Here is a 20,524-nt window from a genome sequence, read left to right as displayed (position 1 = left end):
GAAATAGTCCTGGAATGCTGCAGTTTTCTAAAAGTTTACCATAAAAGTATGCCTTCCGTAAAAGATGGGTATAGTATAGCAAACAAGTCCTGTAACCAACCAACCAGTTGTCATCAAGTCAATTCCAACTCATCGTATGACCCCATGTTGTCAGAGAACTGTGCTGTGTAGGGTTTTCAATGGCTGAGTTAGATCACCAGGCCCTTGTGAGCTGCATCTGGCTCGATTGGAACCTCGAGCCTTTTGGTTAGCAGCTGAGAGGGTTAACCGTTGCACCACCCAGGACTCCAGCAAGTCTTATAATTAAGATTATATAGACTTGTAGTTTTTCTACCTTGTCATTTAGTTAATGGAGAAACACAAAACAATTTCAACCAGGAACCTGTCTTGGGTTTGATTTGATTTTGGTATTTTAAGGGGCCTACAAATCTAACAAGCTCATTTCAGTTGCTGAGGATAGGGAAGGAGTTACAATGTTTGTTTTGTCAAGAATAGTGTGCTGACAGGTGGTTTCCTAGAAAGAGCGCTTTCCCTGATAGGGTTTTTTCCTTAGGTCACTGATTAGCTGTCATCACAGGCAAGCTATTCACTCTGAAACTCTGTTTTTATCTATAAAATGGAGATCATGTTTACCTTATAGGATCATTGCAAGATTAAATATGATAATATGTATAAAATACCTGGAATAATTCAAATATTTGTTCCCTTCCCTCCCAAAAGGAAAAATGGAGAACTCTTCACCTAAAATAGTATATCCTTAAAGAAGTTGCTTTAAGCAATGATAAAGTACTAACAACAAAAAGTATATATAGATTTGTAAATGTTCACTTGAAGCTTAATAAAAGTTAATAAAAAAAAAGTATATATAAAAATATTTGTTGGAATAGAAACTAAGTCATATAATTTGTATTTATACTTATGGACAGACTAACTGCAAGAGAAAAGATTACCTTGTTTTTTGGGATCAATAATTTATTATTTATTCTTAGATACCATATTTCTCTTCCTCTTGGTTGCTATGAGTCAGAATTGACTTGACGGCAACAGATTTGGGGTTTTTTTTGTTTGTTTATTGGTCCCAAGCAGTAGTTCTAACAGGATTAACCACAGTTTAAATTCAAAATCAATACTTTATACTTAAATCACAATAATGATTGACAGTGAAGACTCTGCAGAGTTCAAGATAAGAAAGTTTATTTTACATAGGACACTGCATATAAAAGAATAATGACATTCAGTTACAAGGGGGAAGACGTTTTTAAATGTTAAGGTTTATAGAATTTTAGAGGAAAATGTGGTGTGTGGTGTACAAAAGTCACTACCCTTTACTGCATATATTTTCAAAGACAAAACCTGATCCAGGTCGGCTGTATTTTGTACCAAATTCCAATAATGATAATTGTGTATAGGTGGCTCTTTAAAAAATGGCAGCACTGTGCTTGAATCAGAATATTTCTTGGAATTGCCTCATAACTATAGATTGCAGTTAATACTGCCTTTTTGAGGTAATTCCTGAAAGGCACAGTGTGACGTTAAAGGCTACTTTGGTGTGCAAACTCAAGTCAAATTACATTTATGCTTCCCTTGATATCCTTGCCATAGCCTAAGGAGATACGCTATATGATGACATGGTTAAGACCATCCTGTTACATCTGCTACAATTAAATTAAACTTTAGTCCTAGAAAGTGAACCTTAGTAATTTACAGTTCTGCTTCTGAATCCAAACATAATCCGCCTCCGTTCATACTCAGTTGTGTTGTAGAGAGGAATTATTCTGAAAAGATTTCGAGAGCTGAGAAATAGATGTAGTTAGCTCTTTGGAGAGAACTTAATCATGTCTTCAGGGTGAGAGTCAAAGTGGTCTCAAAATGGGCTTCTTGGACTATTTCAGTCAGTCACCAACCTTCTCAAAACTGCAGATTTCTGAGTCCTACCACAGCTTAATGACTTGGTGGGAGGGGAGGGAGAATCGACATTTTTTTTAAACCAGTGTTTAAGTGGCTCTTTCAAGTCTAAAATACCTTCAGCTTCAAAGTTTCTGAAATAGTTGCTTAATAAAGACTTTAGCAATGAGCTGTTTTTCCTCTGGTTCAGCTATTTGAAGTCCACTTCATGTGTGGGAATATGTATCCATCACTCAGCCTTTACAGCAGTCTTCTGGTACTTCCGTATGGTAGCTGTTATCCATATATTGAAAGCCAGCATGGTCACAAAACGTGTAAGAACTGAAATCAGCCAAAAAGAAAGAAAAAATATTTTAAAAAATGCAGTTTTCAGATTATCACTGCCGTTGAGTGGATTCTAATTCATAGAAACCCCATAGGGTTTCCAAGGCTGTAAATCTGTATGGAAGCGGACTGCCATGTCTTCCTCCCATGGAGCCCACTGGTGTTACTGAACCAGCGACCTTTTTGGTTAGCAGTCCATCACTTTAACCACTGTGCCACCAGGGCTCCTTGTTTTCACGTTATAGAACAAAATTACCTCCCGCTCTTAAAAAGAAGCCTACGATCTTCACCCCCCAAAATAAAACTTAAGTATGGATTGTGATAACTTTAAACTTTGGCTCCAAATAGTTCTGGGAAAATGACCTTATGACAGTTACCTTTGGCCACTTGGCCTGACTTAGGCTGAGTTCTCAACTCCCAAATCAAACATATAAATCTTTTTGGAAAATGATGAGATGGTGTCACCTAGTCTATGAAGGTTAGAAATAAGTCCCTGGCACATAAACCAAAACCCACACCCATTGCCGTCAAGTCGATTCCGACTCATAGTGACCATACAGGACAGAGCAGAACTGTACCATGGGGTTTCCAAGGAGCAGCTAGTGGGTTTGAACCGCTGACCTTTTGGTTAGCAGCCGCGCTCTTAACCACTGCGCTACCAGGGCTCCTCATAGACATTAAATAGTCCAAAGTATTTTCTCCATCACAGCACCCCTTTGAAAACAACAGAACAAGAGAATGAAAAATGCTTTGTCATTCGTGTGCTTTAAAAAGCCTTCAGAGGCTTCCCACTGCTTGTGGGCAATTCTAGACTCTGGACGGTTTGGCCACTGCCAGCCTGGCCTCCTGCTCTCCCATCACGCATTCCCCGTTAGTTCCCGTGTGCTCTGCACTCCAGCTCTGCTGGTGCTCTCAGGGTCCTGAGGCATGTAGCCTCTCCTCAGGGCATGTCAGCAGTCTCTTCACCCTTTTCTCTGATTAAACGTCTACTCATCTTTAAGATCTCACTCTTCAAATTAACCTGCCCAGCTCCCTCAAATTAGATCAGGTTCCCCTCTTAGGTGCTAATCTTGTACTACTCTTGGAAAACTCATTTCACAATACAGTGAGTCCCTGGGTTCTGTCTGACTTAGGGACAACTAGTATTTGACCTTTAATGTTACGTAAATGCGCCCTCACTTTGAATCTGAACCAATCACGATTCTTCATCGCAATCTCACTTTCACTTGCCGCACATGCGGCTTTTAAATCATTAAATCACTAAAAACCAAACCAAACCCACTACCGTGGAGTCAATTCCGACTCATAGCAACCCTATAGGACAGCGTAGAACTGCCCCATAGAGTTTCCAAGGAGCACCTGGCGGATTTGAACTGCCCACCTCTTGGTTAACAGCGTAACACTTAACCACCATACCACCAGGGTTTCCTAAATCACTAAAGCAAGGCTAAATAAGAACTGTATGCACCTATTCCAACTTACCTACAAATTCAACAAAAAGACACTTAGGAAAAGATCTCGTTCGTAACCTGGGGACCGCCTGTATACTTCAACAGTTAATTGATTACTTCACCGTCCATTTCCACTGATGGAATGGAAGCTCCATAAAGACAGGCATCTACCCTCTTGCTCATATTCTATTCCAGGTACTACAAGAAGTAGTTGTGGACTATAAGTGACCCTACAGGACAGAGTAGAACTGCCTCGTAGGGTTTCGTAGAGCTGATGACCAGGCACTTAATACTATGAATGGTGACTGATGGAGACTAAGGAATACACTAGCTACAGCAGCTAACCAAAAAGTTGACAGTTCGAATCCACTGGGTGCTCCTTGGAAACCCTATGGGGCAGTTCTCCTCTGTCCTACACGGTTGCCATGAGTTGGAATCGACTCGATGGCAATGGGTTTGGTTGTTTTGGTTTGTTTGATCCTCTAAATTTATAATCCATTAGAGCCAAGGTGATCTATTAAACCCTAAGACAATTTACAAATGAAACAGTCACAAAGGGCATAAAACTCAAAAAGGAAGTAGGGACAAAAATATGTATTTTGCTTACTTGTAGCATCACCGGTGGTAATTAAAGTTGTTACTACTCTTGCTGTAAGAGAAAAGTTTTCATCAGTAAATACCAACTGGCTTTCAGGCATTTTGGTGCTTAGCTAATGTCCTTCCCTTTTAAATACAGGGATATATCACTATATATGTTAACTGTTCTTGAAAGGTTTTAGTAGTACAGAAAACTCAGCAGCACTATATTTCAGAAAACATCTAAAATCCAGCCATGTATCCTAGTCCAGTGGTTTTGAAACTGCTCCTAAGAGCAGAATCTGTGCCTAGAAGGTGCTTCAATACTACCCAGGGAAGGCAGGGTTAGGCTGAGCTCCCTTCCACGACCTGTATGTGCCAACCCACACCTCCCTCCCCACCCCTCAGAAAGCAGCTTTTTAAAAAATCTCATTTACGCATTCAGCTTCTAGGTAAGATTTCATTTTTAAAAAGGCTCCTACTAGTTAAAAACAATGTTTTTAAATCACTGAATTCTACCCTTTTATTTTCATAGATAAGGAAACTGAGGCCTGGAAAGGGGTATGACTTTCCGAAGGATCTAACTTGTTGTTAGGTGCCCTCGAGTCGATTCCAACTCATAGCGACCCTATAGGACAGAGTAGAACTGCCCCGTAGGGTTTCCAAGGAGCGGCTGGTGGATTCGAACTGCCGACCTTTTGGTTAGCAGCCAAGCTCTTAGCCACTGCACCAGCAGGGCTCCCTGAATCTCAAAAGCTATTAGAAAAGCCCAAGGGATCATGACCCTTGGACCCCAAGTTAACACCTCTTCCAGGCAGACAGCTGATGCTGACAAAGGACTCCCCAGCATTTGAGTCTTTCTCTTACTTGCACAGGTGTAAGAGGAGAGGCCCCACGTCAGAGCACTCACGGCTCCCGAGTCTCTTGTCTTCCACAGATACTGGAGTTGGGCAAACTTACTGGCCACACTGGTGAAGGTACATAAATTCTGTTTGCAGATAAAAAGTGAGAAGTCAGGAGTCCATTTGTTTAAAAAAAAAAAGAAAAGAACATCAGGTACAGAAAGCATTGTTGAAGCCAAATTTTCAGGTGAAGTAATAACCAGTTTTGTACCTGGTGGAAACCTGTTTGGTGAGAAAATAATGCAACAGTGTGACATTTATTTATAATCCACTAATTCCAAATTCTGGGTCATTCAACCAGGAAGTTTACTGAAGCATTTTAATGATAAAAGTGAACCTCTGTGCTCTAAGCATTGTGTTCCAGGCATTGGGGCATGCTGAAAGCAAACACTGTCCCTCTCTCAAAGTATTTAGAGAAAGGGGATGATGAGCAGATAATGGCAATAAAGGACGATAAACTCAGTAACACAACACACTGGCCACGGAAACCAAGACCCAGAGGATCTCAAAAGTTAGCATGCTCAAAATGTCCAGGGGAGAAAAGTTTTTATTTAACAAATATATATATGTTGTTGTTAATTGCCCTCGAGTCAGCTCTTACTCAAGGCGGCCTTATGTATAAAAGAATGAAACTTCCGCAAGGTCCTGCACATCTCCCTGATCTTTGATACACTGGAGCTCACTGTTGAGGGTATTGTGTCAATCCACCTCCTTGCAGATTTTCCTCATTTTTGCTGACCCTCTACTTTACCAAACATGAAGTCCTTTTCTAGCAGTTGGTCTTTCCTGATGACATAACCAAAGTAAGCAAGACAAAGTCCGGCCATCCCCACTTCTAAGGAGCATTCTGTTGTATTTCTCCTAAGACCCATTTGTTTGCTCTTCTGACAGTCCATGACATATTCAATATTCTTTGCCAACACTACAATTCAAATGCATCAATTCTGTCTTTTTTCATAGGCCTTACTATTGACCAGAAACAGTTCTAACTTTTTTACAAATCATTTAATTCTCAAATAATTCTATTAGGTAATCAACCCTCATTTTATGGATGAGGAAACTAAGGCACAGAGAGCTTACATAACCTTCTCAAGATCATACAGCTAGTAGGTAGGTAACAGGCCCTGACAGTCTCCGGTCAGAATCCATGTTCTAAAGCACTATCTTATGCGCCTAGGAAGTAATTCTAGCGGGTTACTACTTTAGTTTGAAGGGTAATAAAAGTATCTATATGGAATCTCCTGGAAACTCTATGGGGCAGTTCTACTCTGTCCTACAGGGTCGCTATGAGTCGGAATCGACTCGATGGCACTGTTTTTTTTTATATGGAATCCAATCTTCCTGAAAAGGAAATAATATTGCTACTGTAAATAGAAAGGGAGAGACAATGTAATTTACTTTGTATCCATGAAAAGCCCTTACCCTAAATGCAAGTAACAAATTAGAGCCCATGAGGTATTTACACAAAAAGAGAAAATTTTCCCCGTTCTGGGGGGGGGGGGGGAGAAAAAAAAGCTGTTTTAATATCCTACCATTTCATAATTTAAATATGCAAACCCTGTAGGGGCTAGATAGCGAAGAGGCAGATGGGCTAGCAATGGGGTGGCAGGCTCTCCCTTTCCCCACGAAGTGCTGATCACTTGCTCTGGGCCATTCAGAGAACACAGCAGGACACATGCAGTGAAATATGCTGGGTAACAGTAGCATGTAACACTCATCTTTTTATACGTTCCCAAATAGTTAATGCAACATGTCAGGCATTGTGCAAAATGCGAGGAATGCAATGGTGTGAAAGAAAGAACCATCCTGCACTCCAAGCTTAGGGTCTAATGCATATGCTGAAAGCAGCTCACTGCTAAACAGTGTGGTGAGTGCTTTGTTGGTAGAGCAGAGGCCAGAGCTACATCGGGGACTCTTTTTTTCCCCCCTCTTTAGAGAAGCAGAAGATGAGAGTGGAGAGGCAACCACAAGGCAGTTGCAAATAGTTTCATGAAGAGACTGGGATTATAAATCTTCACATTTAGTGGCTAAGTAATGGGCTGCAGCTAATTTGAAGTTGAGAGGAAGAAAGAATTACTGCTATGGCCACAAAAATTACCTATCCCCACCCTCGAATAAAATATATTGATGGATGGATGAAGAGAAATAATTGTTGTGCTTTAAAACCGGGGGAAAACCATGCTTCTCTGAATGGCAAACTCATAAAACAGCAAGTTGTGGCAGCTCGGCTCCGGGAATTTTTGGCTGTTCTACATGAATCCACACGATGGGGCCCTCAGGTTCTCCGCTCCCTCAAGATCTTCACAAATTAGCTGCAACACTGTATGTACCCCCCACCCTGAGCTGGGCCCAGCCCCGCCATGTAACACTTCCTACTCCAGCTGCTGGATCGTGTACAGACTGAAGGGAGGCCATGGTGAATGCTGGGAGACCCATTAGGAAGCTACTGAAAAAATCCAGGTTTGTACCACAGTGGCAGAAACAGAAGAGGTGAGAAGCGCTCAGAATCTGCATACATCCTGACAGAACTTGCTGAGGGACTGACTGTGGGAGGTGAGAGAAAGAAGTCAAGGGTGATTCCAAACTCCAATGTCTTTGGTCTTAGCCACTGGAAGAGTAGAGTTGCCTGTCATGGAATCAGATAAAACTTGCAGGAGGAGCAGGCTTGCTGGGAGAGAGGAGCAGGACAGGAGTTTGGGGCATATACGTTTGAGATGCTGACTAGTCGTAGCAGTGTAGCTGTGGGGTCGGTGTGTGCCTGAGCCCTGGGTCCCTCTAATGTTGAAGAAGTCAGGGAGCTGAGGAGGAACGAGCAAAGATGACCAGGAAGGATCAGGTGGAAGGGACAACAGGGGAATGAGGTGTGCTGGAAGGCAAGTGAAGAAAGTGTTTCAAGGAGGAAGGCTCTATCTATGGTGTCAAATGCTACCAAGAGGGTAAGTAAGATGAGGAATGAGAAGGGACTGCTGGATTTAGCAACAGGAATGAAAGTCGGTGGCATCCTTGACAAGAGCAGTTTGTTTTTTTCTGTCTCCCCAACAGAATGGAAACTCCATGAGGGGAGGATTGTTTTGTTTCTGGCTGGGTCCTCAGCACCTGGAACAGTGCTGGCACACGGTGGACACCAGTTACAGACGGAATTGTGTGTCGTCCCCCCCCAAATATGTGTTGGAATCCTAACCCCTATACCTGTGGCTGGAATCCAGTCTGGAATAGGGTTTTCTTTGTTATGTTGAGGCAATATCAGTGTAGGGTGAGTCCTGAATCTAACCACTTCTGAGTTACAAAAAGAGCAGATTAGACACAGATGCCAAGTAAGGATAGCCAAGGAATCAAGGAATGCTTGGGAAGCAGTCGCCATCGTTCTGACTCTGATTTGGATTTTTCTGCCTCCAGAACTGTGAGAAAATAAATGTTCTTTAAAGCCACCGACTTGTGGTATTTGTGTTACAGCAGCATAGAAACTAAGATAGCACTGAATAAATATTTGTTGAATGAGTAAATCCTTAGTAATACTGCCATTTGGCAGATGCCACGATGAAGGCAAATTCAGGATAACATGGGGGAAAAGAAGAGGTTACTTGGACATGGGAGAATTGTGGAGAAGGGAAAGGCAGAAGGCCTTTCCAGGAGGTGCTCCCAGGTGGAGGAGATGAGCAAGGGCCCACAGCCAGGCCTGTGGTCAGATCCAAGGACAGGCCACACTGGGAGCTGGGCAGAGAGAGCTGTGAGGACAGAAGTCCTTGTGCCATTTGGGTGACCTGAGCTAGGCAGAGGTAGAAGGAGTGGGGAGGAAGCAATGTGTCTGAGAACTAGTTAGGACGCAAGGTCAGCATGATCTGGTGGTCAGTCAGAGGCAGCTGGGTCAGATGCAGGGACAAGGGGGCATGGGATGAAGAGGAGGGCCAGGAAATCTATACACACAGACTTCAAGATGGCAGACGGACAGACCCTTGTCTGCTAGACCTTCTACCAGATTTGTCTTTCCGAAGAAAAGGCCATCATTAAACTCATGAAGGAGGTTTCGTTTGGGCCATAACCGAGATCCGGACAGTCTTATTGTACATGTTCAACTGGAGATGAATGCCTGACACAGCATCCACCACGGCGCAGGCCCACGATGAGTACCTGTTGAGTGAATGTGTAAGGGAATGCAGAGGACAGGGACAGCACAGACCCTGGGCTTCAGCCCCTGCCTGATGAAGAAATTCATGGAAATTCAATAATATGAGAAATTGCAGCATCAGTATATGGTTAGAACAAGCCACTGGTAAGGGCATAGAAGAAATACAAGCAGATGGAAGCTGTTGACCTTTGGGCCTGAGGCCTGACAAGCCTCTACCATAGTGTCCCCGGAAGAGTTCCTTGGGGTGACAGCTCACTGCTGCTGCAGGACACCCTCAATCACCCCCCACACAGCCAGGACCACACCATATTCAGATGCCTGAAATGCAACTCAGAGAATCCAGTCCAGTTACCAAAAAAGGGTCACAGCCACGATGTTCTGAGTTTGGGTGTGGCAGGCAGTGACTTCTCTCCACCAGCTAATTCTCCTCCTCTTTCCTGCTGAGTAGAAGTATTCACTTTAGTTACCTTGGAGAAGGAGCACCATGGTCAAATGCTTCCTGACCAAGTATCAGAATCCATTTCTCACACCATGGAAATTTTTGGCCCTTGGCAAGTAATTCCAAGGGGGGGAAGTGTTTTGGGGGCAAAGTCTAAAAATAATAAGTAGCCAATAGGTAATTGTTAGCCTAACAAGAAGCTGCTTAACTTATGCTCAGTTATTCATTCCACAACTGTGAACCACCTCCCAATCTGGTTCTCTATAACTCCAAAAGAAAGAAGTAAAAAAATGTTGCCACCATTTAAACGAGAATAATGCCTTCTAACAGGAGTCCCTGAGTGGCACAGCTTGGCACTTGGCTACTAACAAAAAGGTTGGAAGTTCGAGTCCACCCAGTGGCCCCTGGGAAAAAATGTCTGGTCCTCTGCTTCTGAAAAATCAGCCACTGAAAACCCTATGGAGCATAGTTCTACTGTGACACACACAAGGTCGCCATGAGTCAGAATTGACTTGATGGCGATCGGTTTGTTTTTAAATGTCTTCTAATATTTGGATAGCATTGAGATTTCACCCCCGTTATCCTTAACAGCACCAGAGAATTTGCAGTTAAACATTTGATCTACAAAGTTCTTTCCAGGGCAGGTGGAATAGAGAGGAGGGAGAGGACAGGCTATTTCATACACTTTTCTTTCCAAGGGGAAATACTCACCATGGCCAGATCTATGATCCACTTCTGCAGCGTGAGGATGAACCAAGAAGACAAAAATCTTATCAAGTCTTAAGAGAGAGAACAGTCCAGCTGCTGGCAGCCCCACCATCCTCCCAACTCCAAGCTCAAAGTCTTCCCATCTCATGGAAACAAACCATGACCACAGAGACATAAACCAAATGTGCAACTGGGAAAGATTCTGCTAGAACATGTCTTATCGAGAAAAGACAAAAACGTTGGTTTCAAGTGAACATGGGCTTAGAGTTCAAAAGAACAGAAGCAAATTATTGAAAAAAAATACCAATAAACCTGTGTTCTGGGATTGTTCCCTAGTGTTGGGAGTATTCCAAACTGCTTTAACTGCCCACCTAATTCCTAACCAAGCAGATATTTCTAATTTAATGTCAAAACTTAAGCACTTCAAAAAGAGGGCCAACGTTATGGAGTAGGAACGTTCTAAAAAATTGGTTAAAGTGGAATTGTTACTGATTTCTCCTCTCCTCTACTACCTCCGCTGTAAAAATGATAAAGCTGGGGTGGGCAATGCGGGGAGACAGGAGGAACCATGTTTAATTTTCATTTTGGAATTTTCAACCTCTGAACTCATACCTTGACTAGGAGCATGATTTCCAGACCAACTAACCAGTAGAAAGCCAGCTAGTTTACCAGGTGAGTCAGCAGCATTGTGTTCAATAGCCAGTCATAAGATATTGCCATTATTATTACTTCAAATGTTTTTGGGGGAAGGCAAAAAATGTCACAAATAAACAAAGTTGGACATTGTTGCTTTTAGCAGAGGGTGTTTCTATAGTTGAGCATGTTGAGCAGTGAGACACTAGGTCTACATTCACTTCCCCTGTTAGCAAATTCCAGCTCTGGTGAGAGAAGCCTGAAGACTCCGGGACCCTACCCACCTCAGGAGGAAAGGCCAGTAGTGCTTCCAGCCTTTCCAATTCCCACCCTAGTCTAGCACCTTCCAAGGAGAGGAGCAACGTGGTTCCTGAGGGGGAGATGCCAAATACGAATTGCACTAAGAGCATCTGTGGTCTGGATGGGCATGTTTGCTTACGTGGGCATCTTGCATTTGGGCTTCTTTTTCAGCTTAACCAAAAAATACACATCTAAAGGCCCTTGCTTGGTAATGCCACTGTTAAAATAACACACCCTAATCACATTTCTGATTCTCAGATCCTCAAAGGATACACAGCCATGTACGGGGCAGCCTGCTTCACGTTCCCATTAAAATGGAAGACACAGAGTAGGAGGATGATATCTGCAAGAGAAAGTCTCCGTGTAAGGTGGAAGAAGGAGAGACACGGGCGCAGGTGTAGCGGGCCTGAAGGGGCGATTACCTTGTGCTATGAGAATGGGGAACTCCACGTAAGTCAGCAGTGGGTAACCATAGTACTGCTGGTACCTGAGGAACACCAGGAACCTGGGGAAGAGGAAGGCACACGTTAACACATACTGACCGACCCGATACACACACAGCAGTTAAGGCCCAGCCAGGCACCCAACAATGCAGGTCTATTTGCAAAATCCTAGAACTGGTGGTGTGGGAGTCTGGAAGTGTTAAGGAGAAAGTTTTAGATGAAAAAAGATAGAATATTAATTCAGTAATCTCCGTGAGCTTTTGAGCATTCAGCACCTGCCGGGCACTGTGCGAGGAGTATAATATACATTATCACCGAGTCACTAGGAAAGGACATCCTGTTTGGTAAACTAGAGGGCCAATGAAAACAAGGGAAAGTCTCCATGAGATGAACGATGGGCTCAGACATACTAACAATCATGGAGCCGGCACAAGACTGGGCAATATTCCATTCTGTTATACATCAGGCCACCATGAGTTGGAGCCCAGTTGATGGCAACTAATATCACCTGTCTTAATATAATCATTTACAAATGACTTTTACAGAAGTTAAATCGTGTGACCAGGATTATAAGTGACCATGGCTTCTGGATCACGATCTGTCTCCAAAGTTGGGGTCCTGCCCTGGGCCGCTGCCTCTCAGAAAGATGTACACACCACCTGGGCACCCTGAGCAGCCACAGAGGTTGAGAGAGTTCCCAGGGGGGCTGAGAACCACCCTGAATAACTCTGGTGAGACAGGGAGGCGCAAGAGGTGGAGGAGGGCCCTGGAGACTCCAGGACCCACGTGTCTCAGGACAAAAGACCTGTGCTTCCTGCCTTCCCAGATCCCATCCCAGCCCAGTCACCTCCCTCAGAACCTGTGCCTACGTCTCCCTGCTGTGCTCTGCGGTGTCTGTCTCTGTCTGCCAGCTGTGCCGGTCCCTCACCCATGTGTTTAGGCCACAAGGGACAGGAAGGAAAGGGAGCCCCCAGCTTTAGGACTTCAAGCCATGCTGGGTGGGTACCCTGCTTCCCCTGGGGTAATTCTGAGCCCTTTGTCCATAATTTGGGCTTAACCAGCTGTGGCTTTCTCAGGAGGAACATGCAGTGGAAAACATGCCTTAACAAAGCAAACAGCAGGTTGGGTCAGATTGTGCCTCGTCGAATCATGTTTCTGTCAAAGGTGTACAATTTTTGCCTTAGCTAGGGCGGAGCATAAGAATGGGGTCACAGGCCAGGAGGCGGGAGCATGGTGTGGGGCTCTGCTCCCAGTGTCACTGAGCAGTGCGAGCTGCCCCCAGGCCTGGGCTCACCCCTGTTCCTTGGCCTCTCCAGGCCTCACCTGCCTGCCCCGTTCCCAAGGATCCTCACCACGGTGGGGTCAGCCGTAGAGATATCCAATACTTTCCCTGAGACCAGCTCTCTGGGGGCTATGCGGCTGGCCATCTCCCCAGCTGCAGAGGACAAGCAAGGGCTTCTGCCCAGCGCCTACCCTACTGGAAAGCCTCTCTTCCTGCCCTGCCTCCAGAGCAGCACCTTTCTGTTCATCTGCCAGCGAGTGCCCTGGGGGCTGGGGCAGAGGGGGGGAGTGGTGCATCCCACCCACTTCTGCTGAGTAAGCAGAAAGAATGCGTGGGAGGACTTTGAGAGACAGGAGAAGAAAGGCTATGGAGCCTTCACCATGTGTATTATACTGAGCAGAAGTGTTCCCTCGGAATTCACGCCCACCCCAGAACTCCAAGTGTGATCTTATTTGGAAATTGGATCTTTGGAGATACAATGCATTAAGATGAGGTCCTGCTGGATGAGGGTGGAGCCTAAATCCAGTGGCTAGTGTCCTTACAAGAAGAGAAGAACGTACGTGAAGACAGAGGCAGAAGACCACCATGGATTGCCGGGACCCACCAGAAGCTAGGAAGAGGCATGGGATAGATTCTCCCTCAGACCTCCAGAAGGAACCAACCTTGCTGACACCTTGATTCGAAATTCTGGCCTCCTGGACTATGAAAGAAGAAATTTCTGTTGTTTTATGCATACATCCCATGATATAGCCTGAGGCCTTCAGGACAGGAATGAGTACCTTGGGAATGTCAGAGCTGTGATTACCTTCAGTTACTTATACTGGTCTTCACATTTTACAGGCCACATGGGGAAACTGGAGCCCAAAGAAGCCAAGGTTATATAAGAACTCAGGAACAACCAAAGACCAGAGCCTGGAGCTCCTGACACCCAACCTCGGCGCTTTCCATCACCGCCTCCAGAGCCTGTGTACTCCCAAGGGGGCCCTTTGGTGCCACCTGCTATGCTTTTGGTGGGACCCAGACTTTCAAGGGTAACCATCCTTTGCTCCTGGGGCGTATGGGGATAGTAACTTTGTTTTTACTTTTTTGTTGTTTCTTTTAATCAAAAAGTTGTACATTAAAATGCTCATTATAATAAAAGGAAGACAGTCATCTGACACCCAGCCCTACTAGCTCGATAATATCCAGGCCTGCTCTGAGGAGTCATTTGAGTTTTCTGGTTCAGCATACATGCCAGAGGTTTAAAACACACACACACACACACACACACACACACACACACACACAGAGAAGTTAAGTGACCTGCATGCACTAGTTGCCCAGGCTGCTGTAACAAAGAACCACAAATTCCGTGGCTTAAAACAACGGAAATGTATTCTCTCACAGCTCTGGAGGCTAGAAGTCCAAAGTCAATATGTCCGCCGGGCCATGCTCTATCTGCAGGCTCTAGAGAAGATCCTTCCCAGCTTCTGGTGGTTCCTGGCAATCCCTGGCTTGCAGATGCATCACTCTAGTCTCTGCTCTGCCATTATCTGGCCATCTTCCCTCTGTGTCTCTTCTCTTCTTATAAGGTCACTACTCACACTGGATTAGGACTCAGTGTGTCCTCATGTTGGAGCCCCCGATGGCACAGTGGTTAAGGGCTTGGCTGCTAACCGAAAGGTCTGCAGTTTGAATCCACCAGCTGTTCCTTGGAAACCCTATGGGGCAGATCTCTGCCTCACAGGGTCACTATGAGTAAGAATCGACTCGATGGCAACAGGTTTGGTTTTCATTTTTTTATGACCTCATGTTAACTTATAACATCTTCAAAGACCCTATATCCAGGCAAGGGGTTAGAGTGTCAACATATGTTTTGGGGGTACAAAAGACAACCCATAACAAAGCCTGAGTAGAACTTGAAGACTTTTTCAAAGGAATCTTACCCAGAGGCCAATGTAGCCTAAAAGCCAGCCTGCTCTTCTGCAGCTGGAGAGGGGAGAAGAAGGCCTCACCCACTCAGCCTACCCCCCACAAGTGCACTGGGGTCCTGAGGCTCAGGTGAGGGGCAGAACTCGGGGGGTGGGAGGGTGACAGGGCTGCAGGAAGAGACAGCAAACCTCATACAGAATTCCTGCCCCAACACCTCTCCCAAGCCACAGTTCACTTTTTTCCCCACACAAGAACCTGTCCAGGTAAAGGCCTGTTGGGTTTAGAGTAGGAAATGATAGTAGCAACAGGTAGTGAGCACCAACCACTGCCCTGTCTGGGGGCCTAACCACACAGTGGGCACCTGTTTCCTGATACCACATCCTGTCCCCCATCCTCCCATGTAGCATCACTTTCTGGCACCTCCTGGCCAGTACTTCCTCTACAACACAGCCTGTCCAGGTCACCTTCCTGAGACATGTGTTTGTTGCTGCTCTGAGAGGGGCCCTGCGATGAAGGCAGGCCTAGAGTATGGAGCTCCTGAGTGTAGCGCAGTGGTTAAAAACTCAGACTCTGGAGTTAGACTGCCTGAGTTCATAATCCTGCTCGTCAGTTACTTCACCAACTGCTCAGTGCTTTGCTTTCCCCATCTGTAAAATGGGGAGAACAACGACACCTACCTCATGTGGCTGTTGAGCCTGCACGTGGTGGGTGATTTGAAAGTGTTAGTTACTATCATCTTCAGCTTCTTCTTTTTTTTTTTTTTTTTGGCTTGTACACAGTCTTCCAATCACACCGCTCCTAGTCCCAGCTCCCAGGTTTTTGCTCAGGAAGCCCTTCTGCCTGGAATAGCTCTTTCTCCACACAGTCACCTCCTGCTTCTCAGTAAGGACTCAGCTTGGGGGGGTCTCCCCTCCCTCAGTTCAGATCAGGGCCTCCTGGGGCCCCTTTATCAGGGAACTTATCCGCTTAGGTAACTGTCTGTTCTTCCCCGGGGCCAGTGGTTTTGAAGACAGAATACGTCACCCCATGGATGCAAGACAGAAGGAAGGAGTAGGAATGAGCCTTTTTATCATTGTGAGAACTTTCAAACAAAGCACAAAGTAGAGAATAGCATTAAAAAAAAAAACCCATCCGCAGTTTTAACAGTTAGCATTTTGTGATATTTTCCTCATCTATTCCCTTCCCTTTTCTTTGCTGAAATATTTGAAAGCACACCGTGGACACCTCATTTCACCTGCCGACTCCAGGATGCAGCCATAAAATGTGGGCATCTCCTTACCAATGCCACGGATACACCGAAGTTAAAAATCTTCCCCGGGATCATTAAGACACAGTCCATACTCAAATTTACCCAAATCTCTCAAAACGGGGCTTTTAGAGTTTGCTGAAATCAGGATGCAAAGGTCATATACTACATGTGTCCTAGGTTACTTCTGAGGAAATGGCAGGGCCCTCGGACAGGTCGTTGTTTGGTGGTAAATACCCTCAGGGTTCCTTCTGCTCTAATTCTGGCTGCCCTGCCTGGCCTCTTTGCAGGCATGGCCCACTAGGGACAGTCGGGTCTGCGCTATGCCCATGCCTGGGCCACCATTTCCCCACAGCGCCTAGGCCCAGCTGCCCACCACCTGGGAAGGCTGGGGAAGGGAGCCATGGAGGGGCAGGGAGCTGGCTAGTCCTTTTTCCCTACCCACAATATTGTAGATGAGACCGGCAGGCAGCAAGACCCAGTGACTGCAGGAAGTGGGGAGGTGGAGGAGGAGTCAGAGTGGAGAACACAAGGACCCTGCTGAGACCTCTGTCCTGCTACTGCCTGTGAGCAAGTTACTCCCCCTCCCTGGGGTGTTGTGAGGATTAGAAAGATAATGCATATAATACATGGTGTTTAACACAAAGAAAGTGCTCTGAGAAATTGCTGCCTGAGGTACAGATAAAATGCTCTTCCGTGGGAGGAGCCTCTGATCACTTCCAGTGGGGGCTTCCCGGAAAGGCTGACATTGGAGCTGGGCCTTAACTGCCTAACCCATTTACGGGAGTCTGTGCCTGATCTTGGCACTCCTAGTCCACCCTGGGGCACAGCCTGAGAGGCAGTTGGGCCAGCCTACCACACACCTGCTTTTTCCTGCACGTGAGCAGCTGCAAGACCCTGAGACAGGCTCACTGGGATGGCAATTGCTTTGAAAGCCTTCCACCCGCCAACCCACCCTCAGTCTTTCTGGGTCAGGGGAAATGCTCTTTTTTTTTTTTTTACTAAGGTTAGCTGTTAGTGACAATGGATTTAAGACAAACCCTCACTCCTTTGCCCTCGCTGGGTTTGCCTTTTTTAAGTAATGGAGCAAAAATGGTGCAAATGGAGGCAGAGGAATTGGGGGGAGGGGCGGAGCTGGGGTGGTGCGCTGCAGCGGGTCCCCAGACTCTACAGGCATCTGTCCTGCTTCTACTGATGCTGCACTGCCAGCCTCATCTTTCCCAGCTCAAGGACCAATCAACCCACTGAGGCCAGGCTCCTCTCCCCGGATTTCCATACCCTCGGGGATACACCCCCAGCAATCGGTGTGCCTCCTCCAGCCTGTTTCCTTTTCCTAATCCCTCTGTCCCTCCCAACCTAAGGGTTGCCCCAACCTGAAATAAACTGCTGTTTCCCCATCCCGGGGCTAGGCCCCTCTTTCCACTTCCGACTCTCCCATCCCTGCCATGCTCCTGGGGCCCCCCAGCGTAGGGTCATTTACAGACCTGTGAGGATTAGTTCCCTCTTGTCTGCCGAGACCTTCCAGAAAGGTTCAGCTCAAAGCCTTTCGGATGGACGCACCCAGGGCGGGCCCCGCAGGGCCAGGTGCGCGGCTCCAGGGCCTGGGCGGCCCCTCACCCTCCTACCCGCCCTGCGGGACTCAGCCCAGGGCCCCTCACCCCTTCCACACCCCAGATCTCCTCTTTCTCCCCCGCTCTTGGCTTCTTTCTCTCCCAGGATCCCTGGGTCAAGCCAACCAGGCTGCCCCTGACGGTGAGCGCTTCGGTCAGGACTGGCGCCAATGGCCAGACTGGTGCATTTCATGTACTGTGTTTTCCAACTAATTCGAGTCTTTCCAACCAAAAGTTGGGCCACCCACTCCGGGTTTCTGACAAGCATACGCACCCCTCGAGCACTGGCAGCTCCCCGCTACCGTCCGACCCTGCCCACCTTTCAAGAACCCATTCAGGCCCCCCTCCTCGCCTTCCCAAGATCTCTGCAGTCTCTGAACCCAAAGAAACGTGTAATTTTTTAAAGCCAGGGGGTCCGTAGAGACCAGAGTTCAAACAGGTGAGCACCTCAGGCCCGAGGGGGTGAGAGGTGTGAGGGTTTCTCCAATTGCAAACGCTCGTGACCCGCTGCTGTGGCCACTGACAGGCAGTGACGGTTTCCCTACGTCTCAGATCCCTCGTTGGAAAAACGGGCCTGCGCACAGTCCTGAGAAGTGCCACTCGCAGCCCCCAGGCGCCTTCTCGCCGCTAACCGAGTTAACCCTTCGCCGCCCTGCTGCCAAACAGGCGCTCGCGGATCCGCCCCCGGCCCCTTCCCTATCAGACCCCGCAGCTCGCCCGGGCTCGCAGCACCTTCCCGCCCGAGAGGCGAGGGAGGAAGGGCAGCAGCTCGGCCGCCCGGCTTTACCCGGCCAGCTCCAGAAGTAAACTCGGGAGGCTGATGCCCCGCGCGCTGCGCGCCGCCAGCACGGCGGAGATCTGCGGCAGCTTGAGCGCGGCGCACACGCCCAGCGTGCTCCAGTTGCAGAACCACAGCAGCCCCGTCTCCATGGCGCCAGCCGGCTGCGGGGACGCGGGGGCTCGGCCTCTGCGGCGGGGTGGCCGCTCCGCCCTCAGTCGCCGGGTTCCGCCGAGTACTTCCGCCTTGCCTAGTTCCCGCCTGCGCCCCGTCCTGGTCCCGGCCCGGGCCCGCCCTGCCCAGCCGCCGGCCCTCGCTCAGCCCCGGCCTCGCCCCGCCCACCCCCGGCCTCGCCCCGCCCACCCCCGGCCTCGCCCCGCCCACCCCCGGCCTCGCCCCGCCCGGCTGCCCACTGCCGCCGGCTCCGCCCATCCCCGGGCCCGCCCTACCCAGTTGCCGGTCCCGCCCATCCGGCCCCGCCCATCCCCGGCTCCCTCCGCCCCGCCCGGCTCCGCCCGCGGCTGATTCACTTTTCCTTGGTGAGCCACCCACGCTGTCCCGCGCACCCGGGGAGGGCAAGCGGGCACTCCTCGCAGGAGAGGTGGACCATTTTGTTGGGAGTTTTCACTCTGGAAACGTGTAGGGTTTTTTGGTTTGTTTTTCTTACTGAGTATTTCTTTCGTTACTATTGGATTAACGGTATAAAAAAACCCAAAAGCCAAACCCGGTGCCATCGAGTCGATTTCGACTCATAGCGACCCTATACCAGCCACTTTTTATGCCTCTGAACCTCAGACGTAAGGGTTACTCTGGTTCTAATGCTGGAGCTCAGTAGACCGGAGTTAGAGCCTCACTGTGTGTAGGTTGGGCATCCTATTAGATGATGCTTCCTGGATGTGTTAGTTTTGTAAACTTTGGCCTTTTTCCCTTTATCTCTGTGAGATAAGGCTGGCAAACGTGTGTATGCCTTCCCTGTGTGATAGTTAGGGAGCCCTAATGGGTTTGTTTTGGTTTTTCTGTGTCATATTTGGAAAACCAAAGATTCGCCATGTAACCTAATGGAAAGGCGCCTGCAATAAATTACCTGTATAGCTCTCACTGGTATAGCTCTACAGTGCCACTCACCTTATTGGTGGCTTGTATTGCCAGATGGTATTTCTGAAAATCCATATTACTGACCAAAAATTTAAGGATAACTGAAAACACGTGCCATCAAAAGAAAAATTCAAGGAGAAAAAACGTAGAAGCCATCCCACTTGGTACCTGGAAAGGGTCGAGTACTTGACCCTGTGACCATAGCGACTGTGGGTCCAGAACCTTCTGGGGTCTTTTTGTTTTGTGACTGACCTACCAGTCTTCAGTTTGAGAGTGGGGCGGGGGAGTGTGTGCTCCACCCCAGCCCCGTGGAAGCTTTTTTCTTTGGAGATTGGTCTTTAGACCTGAAGGCCTTGTACTCCAGCTGCAAGAGTGAACATTTTTCCTAAGGGAGGAAATAGAACTCTGTTGATAAAAGAAGGTAACTTAGACGCAGCCCTCTGAGGCATAAAATGAGGGGCAGTGCATTGCCATCACTAGGGTTGGTGTCACCCAGTGTGGTAGCTCATGATGCCCCCCATGCTAATTGCCACAGTATGGTAGCTAAAACACCAGTGTATTTGACAAAATCATTGACTATAAAAATGCCAACAACGTGTGCTTCTAGCAGAAGCAGACAAAACCTTGTGATTGGACACATGACAGCTTCTGACCATAGGGCGTTAAACCAAACCCATTGCCCTAGAGTTGATTCTGACTCACAGTGACCCTGTAGGATACAGCAGAACTGCCCCATAGAGTTTCCAAGGAACCCCTGGTGGATTCAAATTGCTGACCTTTTGGTTAGCAGCCACC

At 47.3% G+C, this 20,524-nt stretch overlaps 1 protein-coding gene across 1 annotated transcript; it reads right to left on the bottom strand.

Annotated features, from left to right (window-relative positions):
- Positions 1–1,176: 1,176 nt before the first annotated feature.
- On the bottom strand, positions 1,177–18,942 carry SLC66A3 (solute carrier family 66 member 3). The gene is made up of 7 exons (XM_049904011.1): positions 18,644–18,942; positions 11,787–11,869; positions 11,638–11,707; positions 10,435–10,492; positions 5,124–5,244; positions 4,288–4,329; positions 1,177–2,226 (listed from the first exon to the last, which is right to left on the bottom strand). The coding sequence occupies exons 1-7, from the start codon at positions 18,784–18,786 to the stop codon at positions 2,135–2,137; spliced, it is 609 nt and encodes a 202-aa protein (XP_049759968.1). The 5' UTR covers positions 18,787–18,942; the 3' UTR covers positions 1,177–2,134.
- Positions 18,943–20,524: the final 1,582 nt, after the last annotated feature.

This window comes from Elephas maximus, chromosome 12 (assembly GCF_024166365.1).
Source record: "Elephas maximus indicus isolate mEleMax1 chromosome 12, mEleMax1 primary haplotype, whole genome shotgun sequence".
Taxonomy (NCBI): Eukaryota; Metazoa; Chordata; class Mammalia; order Proboscidea; family Elephantidae; genus Elephas; species Elephas maximus.
The sequence above is the reverse complement of the archived record's forward strand: the minus strand, read 5'-3'. Positions and strand labels throughout refer to the sequence as shown.

Excerpts from the sequence above, each read along its gene's own strand:
- SLC66A3 (XM_049904011.1), bottom strand. The coding sequence starts at position 18,786 with ATGGAGACGGGGCTGCTGTGGTTCTGCAACTGGAGCACGCTGGGCGTG. Across the intron at positions 11,870-18,643 it reads TTACTTCTGGAGCTGGCCGG|GTTCCTGGTGTTCCTCAGGT; the intron begins GTAAAGCCGGGC and ends CCTCTTCCCCAG. Across the intron at positions 10,493-11,637 it reads GCTGCCCCGTACATGGCTGT|ATTTTTGTCTTCTTGGTTCA; the intron begins GTATCCTTTGAG and ends AGACTTGATAAG.